The sequence below is a fragment of the Mesoplodon densirostris genome, chromosome 7, assembly GCF_025265405.1.
Source record: "Mesoplodon densirostris isolate mMesDen1 chromosome 7, mMesDen1 primary haplotype, whole genome shotgun sequence".
NCBI classification, from domain to species: domain Eukaryota; kingdom Metazoa; phylum Chordata; class Mammalia; order Artiodactyla; family Ziphiidae; genus Mesoplodon; species Mesoplodon densirostris.
The window spans coordinates 1179010-1197576 of record NC_082667.1 but is presented as its reverse complement, the minus strand read 5'-3'; the positions used below and the strand labels follow the sequence as shown (position 1 = coordinate 1197576).

At 55.8% G+C, this 18567-nt stretch overlaps 1 protein-coding gene across 2 annotated transcripts in view; it reads right to left on the bottom strand.

Annotated features, from left to right (window-relative positions):
* Positions 1 to 18567, bottom strand: part of AP2A2 (adaptor related protein complex 2 subunit alpha 2) — a 65257-nt gene that overhangs the window by 21514 nt on the left and 25176 nt on the right. For both annotated transcript variants that reach the window (XM_060103218.1, XM_060103219.1), the window contains exons 2-5: positions 17062 to 17130; positions 7813 to 7955; positions 6233 to 6426; positions 2701 to 2830 (exon numbers count right to left, since the gene is read on the bottom strand). In XM_060103218.1, the coding sequence (XP_059959201.1) occupies positions 2701 to 2830; positions 6233 to 6426; positions 7813 to 7955; positions 17062 to 17130 (536 nt within the window). The remainder of the gene's footprint in view (positions 1 to 2700; positions 2831 to 6232; positions 6427 to 7812; positions 7956 to 17061; positions 17131 to 18567) is intronic.

The window sequence follows — 18567 nt, the reverse complement described above, 5'->3', positions numbered from 1 at the left end:
GTGGACACATCGTGTTCAGACTCACATGAATCTTTACAACCCAAAACTGAGATCATGTAAAACAGCAACTGAAAAGCCCATTCTTCCCCATTTTGAAGAGTGGTCCAAGCCGTGTCTCTGCCTTCTGTCCTGGAAGCACCACCGGGCCTGGGTGAGACCCGACCCTCCCCACGGAGCCCCGCGGAACCCTGGCCTCAGCACACGGGGACCTTCCACGCAGCCCAAGGGAGTCTACTGTTGTCCTGGGACACTAGTATTTACTCCCAGTAACTCACGTCTCCTGGAGGGAGACACGGGTTAGGTAGAGAAGGTCTCTTGCAAATATAAGAAAAGACAAAACGAATGACACCCATTGACAATAACGGGTGTAAAGATGCAAACAAAGCTCCCTCGAATCATCACATGATCCCTCCAGTCCCTCCCCCACCCCCTCCTGAGCAGGTGGGAGAAGGTGGCAGAGTTTCTGCAGCCGAGGCGGGGTCAGGTCCAGCACCACGGCGACCTCATCAGAAGCCACCACTGTGCTATTCTTTCGTCTTTCTGATGGAAACGCGAAAGCCACGCTAAAGAAACGGATCTAACTGGCCTCACTGTCCACATCTCAGTGGGCAATAAGGACCAAACACAGAGCTTTAACAAACAGGCATTTGCAACACGCAGATTCCGCAGGGCAGAGTCTCTTTCACCGTGGCTTCTGAGTGTTTGGGACACAGCCTGCTTCCCCAGGAAGGTTCACCTGCGGGATGAATCAGGCAACCTTCTGACCGAAGTCAGTTGGGGCTGGTTGGCTCCCGAGGTGCAGTTTCTCACCTTTCCTGCACGCCCGCAGGGTCTCTGCAGGAAGGCGGTGTGAGGACAGGGCTGGGGGCCCACGCAGCCATGGCTCTGCCGGCCCCCAGTCCCCCACCCCCGACCTGGGCCACCTCCTCTCCCCCCTCGGGACACTGCTCGGGCCGCGCATGACTAAGGGAGGGCCAGGCCTGGCGCACAGCTCTGCACATCACAGCCCCCCCCCCGCCTCTTCCGCTGCTCTCGGAAGGGCTTGCTCCCTCTGGGTGGGCGAGTGACGCTCTTCCTGAGGTTTCCTGACCTTGAGACCAAAGAAGCCAAATCTCACGCCTTTGGTGGCAAAGTCAGGAGGTGTGCGACACAGAAGCCACAGCCCCGCGGAGGACAGAGAGCAGGTGCAGAGAGCAGCAGAGATGAAGGGAGAGCTGGCTGGTGGGCGTGGCCTCGCCCTGGGCTGGCTGAGACATCCCCCAACCTCGCCCAACGCAAGCCGGGCTCCTGTGGCCCAGAACCACAAAGGCGCCAAGCAGCGCACCCGGCAACAGAGCCGGGTACGTGAAAATACAAAAGCAAACCAAACAGCCGGGCACAGAAGCATCAAAGGAGGAGAGCCTCCTGGCCGGCGAGAGACACGGCTCCGCCACCCTGGAAAGCGCTCGGTGTGGACGTCGCTGGCCTTGGGCCTCGGCACCTGTCGGCGTGTGGCTGCAGAAAGCTCCCCCGACAAGGCAGGAGTGATGACAACTCCTGGTAAAATGCCACGAACCGTAACCACTGGGCCACGTCCCCGCCACAGCTGGGCTCTGGACGGCCCTGCCCTGGCCCTGCCTTGCCGTCGGCTCCGGGTTCAAGACCGGACCTGTGTGAAGCCATCCAACCTCTCTGAGCCTCAGTTTCCTCGTCTGCAAAACTGGAAAATGCCCCACGGCCTCCAGCCTGGCCTCCTGACTCCACGGCAGGGCCTGAGCCCGAAGAGGTGGAGCATGGCCCAGCACGCGAGGCCCGCATGTGAACGCTGAGGCCCGAGGCCCCCGCCCCCGCAGCTCGGCCTGCAGACGCCCCCTCCCCTCCGAGGAAAGGCTGCCCTGTGCAGACTCGAACGTTCCTGGTAAGCGTGGGAAACGACGGAGGGACAGCTCGCCGGGCAGTCCAACAGGCAAGCCGCCCAACCACCAGCTCTCATCTCTGAGTCTACATATGCCAATGGGTTACTTTTCATTTAATCTTTAAGGGAAATTTCTCTTCTGGGAAACAATGGAGTAACCAGCTAATGTGCTAACACCTATCAGCTCAGCAGGAAATTCTCTGTGGAACCTCGATTCTCTCGTTTGTACAACGGGATTCCGGCAGGACAAGGCCACTCTGTCCAGCGTCATTTCCTACTCGGCCCCGCCTCCCGGTGTCAGAGTGGACAAGGGTCCGTGACTCACGGCCAACCACAGCCACCGAATCGCTCCACATCTCCCTGCCCTGGCCTGCAACACAGGGAGGGCTCGGGCCTGGCTCGTGCACCAGTTATGTGCATTAGACAGCCTGCACGCCAGAGCCTGGGGGGCTACAGGACAGCCCTCTGACAGCCTTAAACAGGGTGCAGACAGGCACGCCTTGTGAAGCCCTCAGTGGATGCGGTGTTTCCAGAAGACGCCGGGCTGTGCCTTGTTCGTCCCTGCAGCCGGCAAGCTGGAGACCCTCCAACGCCTGGTGACAGGGTGAGCCAGAGACCCGGTCTAGTCCACCCTGTCCCCAGGGCAGGGGCTCCCGGCCCCTAACCGCAGGCGCTCCCAGGCTCGATGGACGGGTCGTGGATGTCACCCCAAGCATCCCGGAAGTCACACGCAGCTGCTCACACCGCGCTGGCCCAAAAGAGGCTGCTCCACGGGAGGGGCTGCACACTGGCCCAGAGGCACCTACCAAATGCTGGTCATTGAGGAGGTGCACCACGCGGGACGTCCAGTCGCCCATGGGGACAAGGTCGGGAGATGTCCTGTACAAGCGCAGCAGGCACAGAGCGGCACTCTGCTTCACGCTGTCCATGGTGTCTCTGAAAGACAGACAGCTGTCACTCCTGGGCACAGCCGGCGAGCCCAGCCCAGAGCCCACGGACAACACCCCCGAGTCACCACGGGAGCAGAGGTGCACCCGTGCGGGGACTGGAGGGACACTCAGGATAAGGCTGCTTCAAGCTCTCCACACAACAAGCTCAGGCCCACCTCTCGTGATGGGTCTTGGTGGGGACCACGCCTGCACAGTGACAGACAGCCGTCCGCTCGAGGGGCCGCCTCCACGGACATGGCCCCGAACATGGTGGACGGAAGGGGTCCTGCCCCCGTTAACCTGCTCCTTGGCGAAGCAGCAATTCCCAAGCGCCGTGCACAACCTCAGCTACGCAGGCTGACAGCTAACGTTCCAAGAACTGACAACTGAATTACAGTATTTTTTTTCATTTCTTTTCTATTTTTTATTTTTGGCCGTGTTGGGTCTTTGTTGCTGTGCGCAGGCTTTCTCTGGTTTCGGAGAGCGGGGGCTACTCTTCGTTGCGGTGTACCGACTTCTTATTGCGGTGGCTTCTCTTGTTGCGGAGCACAGGCTCTAGGCGTGCGGGCTCAGTAGTTGTGGCTCGTGGGTTCTAGAGCGCAGGCTCAGTAGTTGTGGCGCACGGGCTTAGTTGCTCCGTGGCACGTGGGAGCTTCCCAGACCGGGGCTTGAACCTGTGTTCCCTGCATTGACAGGCGGATTCTTAACCACTGCACCACCAGGGAAGTCCCCAATTACAGTATTTTTTAAGCTCACTTAATAACACACAGTCCAAAGGGGAGAGTATCAGAGAGCCTTGCACGACCATGGCGCTCCACGTCCACCTAGAGATCTCCTCCCCTACACACCGGGCGGGCGCCCGGGGAATGACCGCAGCTACGCCGGGCAAGGGGCGTCTGGAGGGTTCCTGTCCTGGTTTTCGTGCTGACCGAGGACAGAGACGGTCCCAATTCTGTTTACCCCTCCTCCTCCCAGGCCCCAGCCAAACGCTGCCATGCAGCCGGGCAAGCAGCAGGCCCACCGAGGAGCGTTCCAGAGGAGGCCATCAAAATACGTCTGAGAAGAACATGTCCACACCCCCTCAGTGCTGATAGAAGCAGTGGAGCTCCTGTTCCATGGAGGGAAGAGCGGGGTTGGGGCTGTCGTTACCATTTCCCTCCTTTTAGCTTTTTTATTCCTAAATAACTCCCAACGGATATGACAAACCCCTGAACTGCCCCCCATTCCATGCCAAAGAAAAATTACTTCAGTAAAAATTTCTCTCTTGGTTGTAAACCCTCTGGGGAGCAGGGGCAGACGCCTGTCCCTCTCTCTGGCCCCGCGCCGCGTGCACCAGGAGCGGCGGGCAGCAGCAACCTCCGGGCCTCGCGGCCTCCTGGGCGTCTGCCGTCTGCGCCCACACACTGCGGCTGAAAGAAGCCGGCCGGTTTCTACCGCGGGGCCTATCAGCTGGCGGCCCACCCTACCTGTACAGCCGCTCCTGGTGGGAACACCAGAGGACGGTGCGAAGCAAGGAGACCGCTGCCCCCTGAGCTTCAACTCTGTCTCCAGTCGAGGCCCAGAGCTCAGTCCCGGCCTGGAGGGCGCCCCATCGTCTCTCCCTCCCCGGCCTCCCGGCTCTGCCCCGCTGCCCTCAGCCTTGCAGCTCCACGCCCAGGCACCTCCGTCCCCACAACTCCACTTTGAGTCTATTTGGTCGCTGGATTTCAAGCGTTGGTCACTTGTTTCAAGGAGGGCTCGCAGGTCCACACAACCTGAGCGTCTGGGGGGAGAGCAGCTGCCTGTGATGCTGACACTGAGAGAACGAGGCCGGCTCCCCGCACACCCCTCAGTGATCTTCCTGCTGCAGGCTCTCTTCTCCACCTTGGGTTCCGCCCCTCCAGGCTGTGTCTCAGCACACACTCTTCTGTGTCCTTTCAACCCACAGTGCAACCCACCCTATACTTCAGGGAAGTGTTGTGGAATTATCCGAACACTTTCAGAGATGACCTCTATTTTACATTTCACTCATCCAACAGGTATTTATTTACCGAGCGCTTACTATATACCAGGCATTGTTCAAAATGCTAGAAAGAAGGCAACAGTCACAGTGAGCAAAAGCTCTGATCCCAAGGAGCTTGCTTCTGAAAGCAGAGACCGGCAACCCACAGCCGGGTTAACTGTGCACCGGGCAGGGGCGGGGCGGGAGGAGGGGGTCAGGACCCTGCGGCACAGCTGCCGCCTGACTGGCTCCAACCTCCAGCCCCACCTGCCCCTCAGGCCCACTCTGATCATACCACGTCTTTCTCCCACCTCGGGGCACCCCGTGTTCTCTGCGTCTTCTGGTTCACAGGCGTGTGACAGTGTCGCCTTGGTTCTCCACGAGCTTCCAATCAGCTCCGCCAACCCTCCCCCGTGCTTGCGCTACTGTGGGTCCACCACCTCCGAGCTCTCACATTCGGGAACGCTTTTTCCATCAGGCGGTTCCGTGGCCTGTCTTCCAGCCTGGCTCCCCCGTCTACCTCTGGTGGGACACCCCGGTGGCACTCCTCCAGGCCTGCAGCCACACCCCCAACACTCCCCGGGCCTGTGGCCACGCAGCCACTGCCCTGCTTCCTGCTCACGGCCAGCGCGCTCCGTCTGGCACAGATGCCACCTTGGGCTGATCGTTCTCTGTGCACCGCTGGCCTCCACCCGTGAGATGCCAGGAAAACACCCTTTGTGGTGACAACCAAACATGCCGGGGCAACACCACTCATTGGGAACCAGGCGTCTACACCCACGTGCTCTGGTGAGGTGTGGGCGTGCTTCCCGACAGCCTCCCGGCCTCTCCACTGTGCTGCCCGAGGGTCGCCCCCACTTCCCCGTGGCCCCATTCCCCCGTGGCCCGAGGAGCTGGAGTTGCCGAGTCCTGCTCCACCTACTCGCTGGTTGTCCCACAGAACCCAGTCCCGAGTCCTGACGAGCCCCTTGGGCTGGGATCCTATTCAGCCAGGTGTGCTGCCCGGGTGTGGGCTCTGGGTCACCTTCCCAAGGCGCAGAGCGTCCTGGAACAGGAGGGGGGCCCGCCTCCGCCATGCCCCGTGGCCCAGCCCGGCACAGCACTGTTGGAAACTCCTTTCCAGACCTGCCTGCTCAGCCCCACTCAGCTTCCCTCCAGATTAGAGAGGGTGGGGGTGTGGGGTGCTGGGAACTCTCAGGATTGGGGTGTGTGAATGCTTCTGGGAAAGGGCAAGAAGGGGCCCCGTGCCCGCAGGACGGCCGCGCTCCCTCTGCCTGGATGGAAGATTCACCTGGCCTCCCCGTCTCCCCACCACATAAGACGTGACACGGGGAGGTTAGCTCACTCCATAAATCCTTCAGCAGTCACACAGTTGATCTATTTAACGTAAGAGATGGCCACACCCTCAGCAGGGCACCGGACACATACCCGGCTACGAGGATTTTAGGGACCTCCCCCGCGAACGCCTCGGCCATCTCCCGGCTGCCCACGTTGGCGATGCAGTGCAGGGCCAGGCCCGTGAAGGTGGGGTTGCGGCTGCCCAGGTCGTTCTTGACGGCATTGTTGATCAGGCGGATCAGCTCCGAGTTGGAGTTCACCAGCACCGAGATGAACAGGTAGCCCTGCGTTCCAGAGGGGCGAGAGAGCACAACGCTCGTGACAGCCCGAGCACCTCAAACACCAGGCAGACGTGCTCGGCCTTCAGCAAGCCCCAGCACCATCTCAGTCTGCTCGGGGTGCTGCGCCCGTCAGGCCACGGAGGACCCAGCTGCCTTCTGCTGAAAATGCCAGTTCTGTCCCCGGATTCCACCACGAATGATTCTGTGGGACGAACCTATAAGAGGCGCTGTCCCCACAGGCATCAGACACCTTGGTGCCCCCCATCCCACTCACTCATCCATGGGGACCTGTGCTCACCACGGCCTGAACAGGATGGAAAGGCCTGCCTCAGCTGCAACGGGGACACTATGGTGATTTCCAGCAACCTGGCTGACTGCCGTTCTCCCCTCTCTCCATTTTGTCTCTGGGCCCCAGCTTCCGCTTACCAGCAGGCCAAATTCCAGCCCCTTGTCACCCCCACTGTCCACGTCCTCCCCACGCAGGGACACGCTGACCTCTCAGCCCCCATCGGTCTCAGGAGGAGCTCGCCTCCTTCTCTGGGTTCCAGCCGCTCCACCCTTCTGCATATGCGCCTTGACTGGGTGCTGCTGCTCTGTCTGCCGTGGCCCCCGGTGCACCCCTTGGCCTCAGTCTCAGCTCAGGACGCCCCCCCTGGAAGCCCTCCCTATTAGCCACCCGCTTCTCAGGGTCCAGAGGGTTCTACACGCCTCTTTCACTGGGCACTGCCCACAGCTCTATTCTCTGTGTACAGGGCTGTCTGATGCCGTCTCTCCCCTGGAACAGAGCAGGGCCCACATCTGCTTATGGTCATATGTCCCCAGGACACTGCTGGGTCCGTGGCAGACACTCGATAAATTCCTGTTGAGTAAATACCAATACTTAACAGAACTCCTGGGGCATCTAGGGTATTTTTTCACTTTCTGTAAGTTAAATTTTTGGACAAGAGGAAAATGTTACTTTGTAACACTCAAGAAAACATACAAATAATGTTACTCCAAGAGAATGCAGGGTTACAATTACAAAGCCTGGGGTGGGCAGGGCCCAGGCACTGGGCCAGCTGGGAGCAAGGCGAGGACCGCCACCTGCCCTCAGCTCTTAAACCACGTGGGTGTGGGGCCTGGTTCAGAAACAGGCAGTGGCCGGAGGGGCCACTGGGTGAACTCATCTGTGACATGCATCAGCAAGGCACTGAGGGGAAGGAAACGCTCTTCCCTGCCCTCTAAGGCGGACCCATGGGAAACGGCACCCCTCGCGTCAAACGGGGGTTTGGTGCAGCTCCCGCCCGAACCCACGGGAAATCCCCAGACCAGATGGAAGGTGCAGAGAAAGAGCAAGACACTAAATGGCCACCTGATGAGAAGAAACCCCCCCCGCCCCTGCGCACTCACGATCTGCTTCTCGGTGTATCTGTTGGAGCTGAGCAGGTTCACGGCCTCCATGTGCCCGAAGTCAATGTCGTGGCCCAGCAGGAAGATGAAAAGCAGCTTGCACACATACTTCTTCTTGCTGTAGCCGTCCAGGGCCTTGTCACCTGCAGAAAGGAGGCAGGGGCAGGGCAGAAACAAGACAGCGGGACGTGAGGGGCCAGCCTCCAGGAGGCCAGGGTCGTGAGTGCGTGGTGTTGCTAAACCAGGCACTGCACGTCGGAATCCTAATGTCTGGCTTCCCTGACAAAACAGAAGCCAGAACCCCTGCCTGGCAGCCGGAGTGCGGCCTTCCCAGCACAGCCCCGGGGCCTTACTCCCACCGTCCACAACCTTGCCAGGGCCGCCCTGTCTTAACCAGCAACTTAATCTTTTAAACATGTTTACTATTTTAGGCAGGTGAACGCATTCTAAATAATCTTTCATTACACCCAGTTTTAGAACAAATCACCCACCCTAAAAGTCACACACAAAAGGACCAGAAGGGCTTCTGTGTCTTCACCCTAATCACAGCGTGACTACGCCTCTCACAGGAGATCAGAGCGAGGCACCTTCATGACGTGCCGCTGGCAGAGTATAAGATGCCATTTTAAAAAGGACCACTAAACGCTGCCATTTTAAATACCAGAGGTTCTTATTTCCCCTAAGAAGTGTAAAACGTTCCTTAGCAGATTACAAAGATGACAACCAGAAAGGCTGGCCGTCTTCCGAGCTAGGCATCACAGTGATGCCACTGCCACACTGTCAAGGGCCGGACACGCGAACCAGAAAGACAATGACAGCAATGCTCCTCATGGTAAGGGGTCAGGTCACTCGTGCTCCAGGGACAAGCACTGGCTGACCTCAGAGCACTGTCTAGAAGAAAGACCCACCCCACCAAGATTTCCCAGGGTGACACTGGATCACAGTGGATCACGAGTCAGCCAGCCAGCTGACACTGGGGAGCTCTGAGAAACCCTCCCTCCTTCTGAGCAGCAAACTGGCATATGATTTAACGAGCAAACAACATAATGTCAGATCAGGTCTGGCTCCCACCCCCACCCCCACTCGCTCATCTGTCCGCTGCACCCGAGGAGCCCAGCTCTGTCACTTCCTGGCTGGGACCCGTCCCCGTGGGAGAGCATCTGCAGACGCAGGACACGCAGCCCACGGCAAGCAGCAGCCCCCATCTCCTACCCACCCGGCCACCCCTCAAGAACCAGCCTGAATTCCATCACCTCTGGAAGCTTCCTTTGACAAGCAAGCCAAAAGTGCCGCCCCCTCCTCTCACCCCCTGGAGAGTGGTCCCTGCCACTCAGAGCCCAGGGAACGGCCGGCCAGCCTGTGTGCTGGATGCGGCCTGGAGGCCCGAGGGGCTCTTTCTCTGCTGCCTCAGGACATGGACCCAGGGTCCCTCCCACAGCCCTGCCCGACGCTGGGAGACTTACAGACGCACACACTTGAAGGCCAAGCGCACAAGAAGGTGAGGGCCACAGCGCAGGCAAGAACAGTCAAGGGTCTCGGCCCCGGTGCTGCCGTGACACAGGATAAGAGCCAGTGTCTCTAGGGAAACGCGTCTGAGCCCTGGTGACCGAATCCTTCTGGAGGACTTTTAACTGTGATCCTTTTTCACCCTTTCTCTCTCTGAGACTGGCGTTCAACCCTGACCCTAACCCTCAACGAGTACCTTCTTATGTTCAAAGAAGTAAAAAGACTAAGATCCCGAGGATGGACAAGGAGGGCGCCCCTGTCATTTTCTGGAGCTCAGTTAAAGCACCCCGTGGGCTGTGAGATGCTTCAGAACTGCTGGCACCAGGGTATTAACTCTTCCCTCCCCAGCATCCCCACAGACCTGGGGTGTCTTCTTCATTCTCCATAGCACTTAACTGAATTCAACTGTTAAAAAAGGTAAATACAGGGCTTCCCTGGTGGCGCAGTGGTTGAGAGTCCGCCTGCCGATGCAGGGGACGCGGGTTCGTGCCCTGGTCCAGGAGGATCCTGCATGCCGCGGAGCGGCTGGGCCCGTGAGCCATGGCCGCTGAGCCTGCGCGTCCGGAGCCTGTGCTCCGCAACGGGAGAGGCCACAGCAGTGAGAGGCCCGCCTACCGCAAAAAAAAAAAAAAAAAAAAAAAAGAAAATGCAAATTAAAACCACAGTAAGGTGTCACTGCACACCCACTAGAAACACCAAGATTTAAAAGATTAGGGGCTTCCCTGGTGGCGCAGTGGTTGAGAGTCCGCCTGCCAATGCAGGACACACGGGTTCGAGCCCTGGTCTGGGAAGATCCCACATGCCACGGAGCGGCTGGCCCCGTGAGCCACAATTACTGAGCCTGCGCGTCTGGAGCCTGTGCTCCACAACAAGAGAGGCCGTGATAGTGAGAGGCCCACGCACCGCGATGAGGAGTGGCCCCCACTTGCCACAACTAGAGAAAGCCCTCGCACAGAAACGAAGACCCAACACAGCCATAAATAAATAAATAAAATTAAAAAAAAAAAAAGATTAACCACACCACATGCTGGTAAGAATGTGGAGGGACTGGGAACTCACACACAGCTGGCGGGGGCACAAAATGATGCAGCCACTCTGGAAAACGTGTGGCAGGTTCTTAAAAGGTTAAACATCCACCTTCCACGCGGCCCAGCCACTCCATCCCCAGGTACCTTCCCAGTGGGAACGACACCAGGCGTCCACACAAGTCCCGCACGCCAGGACTCACAGCAGCTCCACGCCTAGCCGACAGCACAGGAACAAACCCAGACGCCCACCCTGGTGAGCCAGCACACCACGAGGCAACCCACCCCGACGTGGGCAGACCCCAAACACAAACGTAAGTCACAGCAAGCAGACACCAGAGGCCTCAGGCTGCCCGGTTCCGTTCATGTGAAGTTTCTAGGAAGAGCAGAAGTGCGGTGACAGAAGGAAGACCAGGGGCTGCTGGGGGCTGGGAAGGGTGTTAGGTGCAAAGGGACACGAGGGAACATTTTGCGGGGTGGGAATGTTCTCTGTTTTGTCTGTGGGGGTGGGTGCACGAACACATGCTTTTTTACCAAAATTCAAAGTGCACGCTTAAAACGAGTGAACTTTATTGTGAGCAGACTGCATCTCAGAAAACCAATTTTTAAAAATTACTCTGTCAAAATATCCCAGGAAAAAAAGAAAAGCAAAAGATGAAAGAACACGGGCAAGGGGCTTCCCTGGTGGCGCAGTGGTTAACAATCCGCCTGCCAATGAAGGAGACACGGGTTTGAGCCCTGGTCTGGGAGGATCCCACATGCCGCGAAGCAGCTGGGCCCGTGCGCCACAACTACCGAGCCTGCGCTCTAGAGCCCGCGAGGTACAACTACTGAGCCCATGAGCCACAACGACTGAAGCCCACATGCCTAGAGCCCGTGCTCCGCAACAAGAGGAGCCACCGCAATGAGAAGCCCACGCACTGCGGCCAAGAGTGGCCCCCACTTGCCACAACTAAAGAAAGCCTGTGCGCAGCAACAAGGACCCAACGCAGCCAAAACTAAATAAATAAAATAAATAAATTTATTAAAAAAAAAAAAAAGAACATGGGCAAAATGACGGCAAGTGGTGAAGCCAGGTGACGGCCGCCAGGCGGGGAAGGGAACAGCGCCCCCCCCATACATATACGTTCGCGTTCCCTCGATAAAATGGGGTGGCTTTTTCAAGTCTTTCTCTACCTGTAAAAACATACATCCTTTACGGAAACACTTTTTATTCATCTTTCTACCCCTGGCACCTGGGACTGAGTGAGCGCCCAGCAGTGAATGAGCAAATGAGCGTTGTTACCTGGTAAACCTCCGAAGGTCACCAACCAGAAGACATTCTCCCACCTCTGGGCAGGACAACACAACAGCTGTTTCCTAGAGGTTCCAAGGTTGAGGGCAGGCCCACTACAGCCCTAATGACCTCCCACTCGGTGGCTTCCACAAGCAGGCTGGTGGGTGTGCAGGGCAGGGCAGGGTGGGCGCCCCACCCACAAGGGGCTCTGGGCCTGCCCAGGGAGACGAGCTTAGGCTAGAAGGTGGCGCCATGTCCTCCCTCAGCGGTCGACAGCGCACGTGAGGGCATGGCCCAGCTCTGTCAAGGGCAAGGCTTTCACACGGGCGCTGCCCTGAGGCCCCGGACCTGTCCCAGCGTCACCACCTCTATGTGTCTGCCACCAAGGACTCCACCAGATGCCATGGCCACCGGCAGCCTGTGCACCCACCTGCACGCCCACCTCACCTTTCCTCCATCTGCGTCCGGGACCATTTGTCTCTGGTCTGAAGCACATCCTTTAGACTCTCCTTCAGCACAGGCCTTCTGATGGGAAACTCTCCGTTTTTGTCTGGCAAAGGTCTTTTTTACCTTCAATCTTTTTTTTTTTTTTTTTTTTTTTTTTTTGCGGTACGCGGGCCTCTCACCGCTGGGGCCCCTCCCGCTGCGGAACAGGGGCTCCGGACGCGCAGGCTCAGCGGCCATGGCTCACGGGCCCAGCCGCTCTGCGGCATGTGGGATCTTCCCGGACCGGGGCACGAACCCGCATCCGCTGCATCGGCAGGTGGACTCTCAACCACTGTGCCACCAGGGAAGCCCCTTAGCTTCATTCTTAAAGGACACTGTTAGCCAGCTGCTACTGTCCAGCACTTTGGGACCATCCTCCGCTCCGCTGCCCCTCGTCCCCGTGACAAGTCGGCTTCCACGAGGACCCTGTGAAGACGGCCCCTCTCTTCCCCCTCTGGCAACTTCAAAGATTTCCTGTCTTGGGTTTCTACATTTTCACAATAGTGTGTCTAGGTGTAGATTTCATCTTATTTATTTATTGTAACTGTGTTTATTGAGTCTGAGGTTTAGTGCATTTCATGAATTCTGGAAAGTTCTGTCACACCAGCTCCCCTTTCCTCCCAGGAGGTCACTTAACCCTGCAGGCCTTTGAACCACATGCCTGTGTCTCTCACCCACTCTGCTGCTTTGCATTCAGGACAGGCTGTTTCCTTACCCATCTTTCAGAACATGCCTGTGGTTATATCCACCCGAGTTATTCATTTTAGTTCTGCACCTTTCGGTTCTAGAATTTCCATTTGGTCTTATTTCAAAATCTGCTATGTCACTTTTTATACTTCCCAAGCTTCCCACTGAAATTTTCAAGTTCATCTTTTATTTCTTTAAAAACAGTAAACCTAGTTCTTCGTTGTAATCTGAATCTGGTCTCAGAGGCCTTTGTGATTCTGTTTCGGTTTTCTCTGCTGGTTCTTGCTGTGCAGTCTTGATTCTTTGTGTGCCTGATTATCTGTGACTAGGTGATGGACAACATCCTTGAGAAGTTACCTGTAGGAATCACTCCGCCTGTGATGGTAACCTCTTCCTCCAGAGGACTGCGTGTGAAGTCCCGCTGCAGGTCTGGGGCAGGACGGGCTCACTCCCAGGTCACTCCTGCCCTAAGGGCAACCGCCTTTAGGGCCTCAATTTAAAATGGAAGAAGGCCTCACATTGTGGGCTCTGGGATGACCCTCCTCCTAGACCCCAGCTGCTCAACCTCAGCCCTGGGCCTCCTCAGGCCAGGTGGTTCTGGGGGGCTGTCCTCTGTGCAGTGGGGTGTCCGGCGGCCTCCCTGGCCTCCACCCACTAGATGGCAGTAGCACGCCCATCCCCAGTCCCAATGGCCTTTGTCCCGTGGGGGCAAAATCACCCTGATTGACAACCGCCCCTCTCGACACTGAAGGTCACCCAAATCAGGCTCTGTTTCAGGGCTGCTCCTCTGGGGTCAGCAAACTCCCTCCCGGCACAGAGGGATGAGCGCTCTGCTTGCTTTCGTGGGCCAGGAGTTCTCTTCTCTTCTTGCTCTATGATGCTCTCAAGATTTTTTTAATACTGTGTCTCTTTTTCAGCCGCTTCCAGTGGAAGAGCGGTTGAGGTGTGCACTAGCCGATGCGGCAGCTTCGGCTGCATGGTGCTACTGAGTACTTGGCCTGCAACGGTCGGAACTGAATGTGTTCCACGCGGGACGTTCCGAAGACTGGGCGTGAAAAACATATAAAATATCTCAGTAACCTTTTCTACTGATTACATGCTGCAATGATAATATTTTAGGTACGCTGGATTAAATACAATGTATTAAATTTAAGTTCATCTGCTTCTTCTTACTCTTTTTTCTTATGTGGCTCTACCAGCAAACTGAGAAGAGTCCGCACGTGCCTGTGTTCCCAGTGGACAAGGTGCAAGTGCAGCCCCCAGAGCACATACTTCTGAGATCAAGGAGTAGGTGTTCCCTTGTCTGCTGCCACTCAGGGCACACACGCTCCATAAATGCCAACTGGTTCACAGAGAAGAGCGAGCCTCCTTCCCTACCCAGAAGGGCTCAGCTGAGACAGGCTCAGGGGCAGAAGAAACTACAGAAGTCTTGTTTGTCCCCAAACACTTGAAGACACTTTGAAGGTTCACCCTCTTCTAACCACATGGTGAACATCTCTTAGGCACTGCGTTCCTCCCCAGGAATGCGCCTGTGTTTCCACACATACGCACACAGTTGCAGCAGCAGACATCATCCGCCCCTTCGATGAAGGCCTGGAGGTGCCAGGAGTGGGTCAGCTCTGTCGGGGTCAGGATCTGCCTTCCTCGGCTTACGAGCCATGGCCAAGCGACGTCCCCAGCCCGTGCCAGACCCTCTACCGGACGGTCTGCACTCCGAAGCTCCCTCAGGGGCTAGTGGCAGCGCTGACTAGACCAACACCTCTATCTGCGGGCTCCTCTGCCCCCAGCCAGCCTGCTTCCTGTTGAGATCCCGCGCTGTCACTTTCTAGTCGATCTTCTGTCCTCCAACCCCATCACAGGGTCTGCTTCACAGAGAACCCAGCCTGAGGCCATCAGCACCCCCTGTGAAGGCGCAGGAGGGTAAGTCACTCCACAGGGGGCAACCCAGCTAGTAACTGGCTATCAGGGCAAGTGCGAGCTGGGGGCGGTCAGGCAGCCGAGCTGTCACCACCACATTATACACGCCCTTTTAGGAAGTAGTGCACATTCCAGACCCCTCACCAGAGAAGACATACAGGTGGCAAATGAACACATGAAAGGATGCTCCACATCACATGTCATCAGGGAAATGCGTATTATAAAATAGCAACGAGGGGCTTCCCTGGTGGCGCAGTGGTTGAGAGTCCGCCTGCTGATGCAGGGGACACGGGTTCGTGCCCCGGTCCGGGAAGATCCCACATGCCGCGGAGCGGCTGGGCCCATGAGCCATGGCCGCTGAGCCTGCGCGTCCGGAGCCTGTGCTCTGCAACGGGAGAGGCCACAACAGTGAGAGGCCCGCGTAGCGCAAAAAAAAAAAAAAAGCAATGAGATACCTCTACACACTATCGCAGCAGCTCAAATCCAGACACTGACAACACCAAACGCAGTGAGGACGTGGAGCAACAGGAACTCTCATCCGGCACCGGTGGGGATGTGAATGGTGCAGCCACTGTGGGGGACAGCTGGGCGGTTTCTTACAAAATTACACATACCCTCACCATGTGATCAGCAATCATGCTCCTTGGTATCTACCCAAAGGAGCTGAAAACTTATGTCCACACTAAAACCTGCACACTGATGTTTTTAGCAATTTTATTCATAATTGCCAAAACTCGAAAACAACCAAGACGTCCTTCAATAGGTGGATGCATAAAGAAACTGCTACATTGGACAGTGGCATATTATCCACTAAAAAGAAATGAGCTGTCAGGCCACTAAAAGACATGAAGGAACCTTAAATGTGTATAACTAAGTGAAAGAAGGCAATGGGGAAAGGCCATATAACCATATGCTTCTAACTCTATGACATTCTGGAAAAGGCAAAAGTACCAAGACAGTAAAGAGATTAGTGGTTACCAGGGGTCGAAGGGAGGGAGAGATGAATAAGGAGAGCAAAGAGGAATCTTAAGGCAGTGACGGTGCTCTGTGTGAGACTATAATCCTGGGCACTGTCAGCATACATTTGTCCACACCCACAGAATGTACAACGAGAATGAACCCTAATGTGAAGTATCAATTTGGGGTGATGACGACGTGCCCATGTAGGTTCACTGTGACCAATGAACTGCTCTGGTAGGGAAGCAGATAATGGGGAGGCTGTGCATGTGTGGGGACAGGGCGGGTACAAGAAATCTCTGTACCTTCCTTTCAATTTTGCTGGGAACCTAAAACTGCTCTACAAAAAATTAAGTCTAAATTAAAAAAAATTTTTTAAGCAATGAAAGTTATAGACCACCCCTCACATACACACACACACACACGCACACACACACACACACACAAATACATATAACCAAACCATTTCACATACAATTTCAGAGTTTCACAGACCTTCTTAGCGGATCCCTGGGCCTGGTTAACAGTAAAGCATAATACCTTCCAAGGGCTCAGCAGGGGATATATGTTAGTAACAACTCAAATTCCATGAGTGTTCGCATCATCTCATCACACAGGACGTCCATTCTCAAACCCTGAAAAAGCTCCCACCCCAAGAAATCCTGTCTTCTGCTGCCCCCCGTTCCCTGGGTCTCGGTCCTGGCCCCCTCCTCTACTCATTTTTTCTGGGCGATTTCAGCCACTCCCGTGGCTAACATCTGCTCAGACTTGAACGAGGTCTCAAATCTGTCAAACTCAACTGAAAAATTAAGACTTAAGGGATTAACCAGTCTTTCATAAACATGTCCCAAGACTGAAAATCTACACTTGACAATTCCTCACAATGAGGATGCTCAGGGGAGGTGTCCGCCCCAAAATCTGGCTCGCAGAGAGGCTGTCTCCCTGAGTGGATTAGACAACGTGGTGCATCATTCACTAACGCAGAGGAAGACACGTCCACGTTGGAAGAGCTCAGATGACCGTGCAAGCCTTCGACGCAGAGCAGTTCCCCACCCGAGACGCACACTCTGCATCGGGTCCACTGGCTCACGTGCTCCTGCACCCTGTGGAGCAGAGTCCGGGGCCAGGGGGAGACAGTTGCTCTAGACAAGCGTCCTTCCAGCTCCAGGAAAAGGCTGGCCCCAGGAGGGGACCCGCTCTCTGATCAATTCTACACAAACCATCAAACGACTCCAGAATAACCACTGGCTTGACTTTAAACACCAACAAAGCCAGGACAGTAACTGTACTGAGACCTTAACTTTGGTTTGAAGCGAAAAAAAATAAAGATGAGATAAAGTCCCTACTTTATAAAATTTACAAAAGAACATTTCATGACAAAGATTAAACACTTACCTTTAAATTTTGATCTAATGTTTGCCAGCTCTTTGTTTATTCTCTTTATTTCTGCTTCTTTACTTTTGCCTGAAAAAAGAGAACACAAATGCATCTTGCTTTAACTGATCTCTAAACAAACACCCACTCCCTGACAAAACTGACACATCAGAATTAAATGCAGAATCACGGCTCTTAGGAGCCCAAGGAAAGAAGCAACCAGCCTCCACCTGAAGCCAGGCAGGAGGTGGGTGAGGCAGAAGCCGGGCTCCGATGCAGTCTGGTGCGGCCCCTCCCCATCAGGACCGGCAAGTCCACGAAGACCCCAGGAGAGAGGGGAGTCGCCACCCCACAGCACATGTTTAGCTCTGCCTTTTCGCCACCGTCCTGGACCTGGAAACTCTCAAAGCAGTGCTAGCTATCATCAGCAGCTAATAGTTTACTCCTAAAATTGACTTTTACTGCCACAGATAATTTTTAAAATTATAAAGATTTAACTACTGTAGGCTTCGAAATTTTTTTCTTTATGAAATTCACCAACCTACAAAATCTGATAGGTCCACTTTCATAATATTCAATGAAGTCTGGGAATCATCCAATATACTAAAAAAGGATGGAAGGTACATTAAATAAATACATGACAGTCACACTTCCCCTAGATCCTGCATCTAGTGCTAAATCGGCCTTCCTTCAACAAGTGTCGGCATGTGTGTTCAGCTTCAGTCCACCTTGACTAGGTGTGGAAACAGGCCTAGAGAGCAGAGATGATTTTTCCAGGGCCACACATCTTAACAAGTACTGTAAAAATATAAGCTGCTCATCACACAGGGCAGGTGAGTTGTAAGTTCACACTTGTGTAAATTTCCATCGCTTCTGGAAAGCAGGAATTAGGTTCACTATTAAAGGCCCTCCCCAGGCTAGTCCCTGGCTCGGTGACTCTATTCCCAGGGGAAGGAAGGGCTGCCACAGCAACTGCCCACATTGGAGCACTGCCAGGCTGGGGCCTCACAGGTGCCCACACGCTGGGCTCGCCAGGCCGTCCTGCAGACTCGCTGCCCACCCGCCCAGCCTCCATCACTCCCGCTCTCGGAGCTTATCTCACCTCGCAGTGAGGCAGCCTCCCACTCCCCAGGGCACTCCCACAACACCAGTTATCTTTCATGACTAACTCGCCAATAAGCAGGGTTTAACATCTGCCCAAGTGTAACGGAACCCTCCTTTGAGCCACTCCTACCCTAGAAAGCCCCTGGCCCAGACAGGGCACAGAGGCAGGCTACCCCCCAGGTGCTGTTCAAGGTGCCAGGACTTAGGTTAAAACAACACATCCTGCCCTCGGGAGCTGCCATTCCAAGTGGGGGGGAGGGGGGGCTGCAGATCTTTAACAAAACAAGCCCGGCAGGCGGCTCTGGGGAACCAGGGGGGCAGCCGGGAGGGGACCCTGACCCTCCTTCTCAGCCCTGAGTGCACTGCAGGGAGGCGGCTCCCAGCTGCGCCAGCTTCCTCATCTGGAAGAGGTGCCCCGAGAAC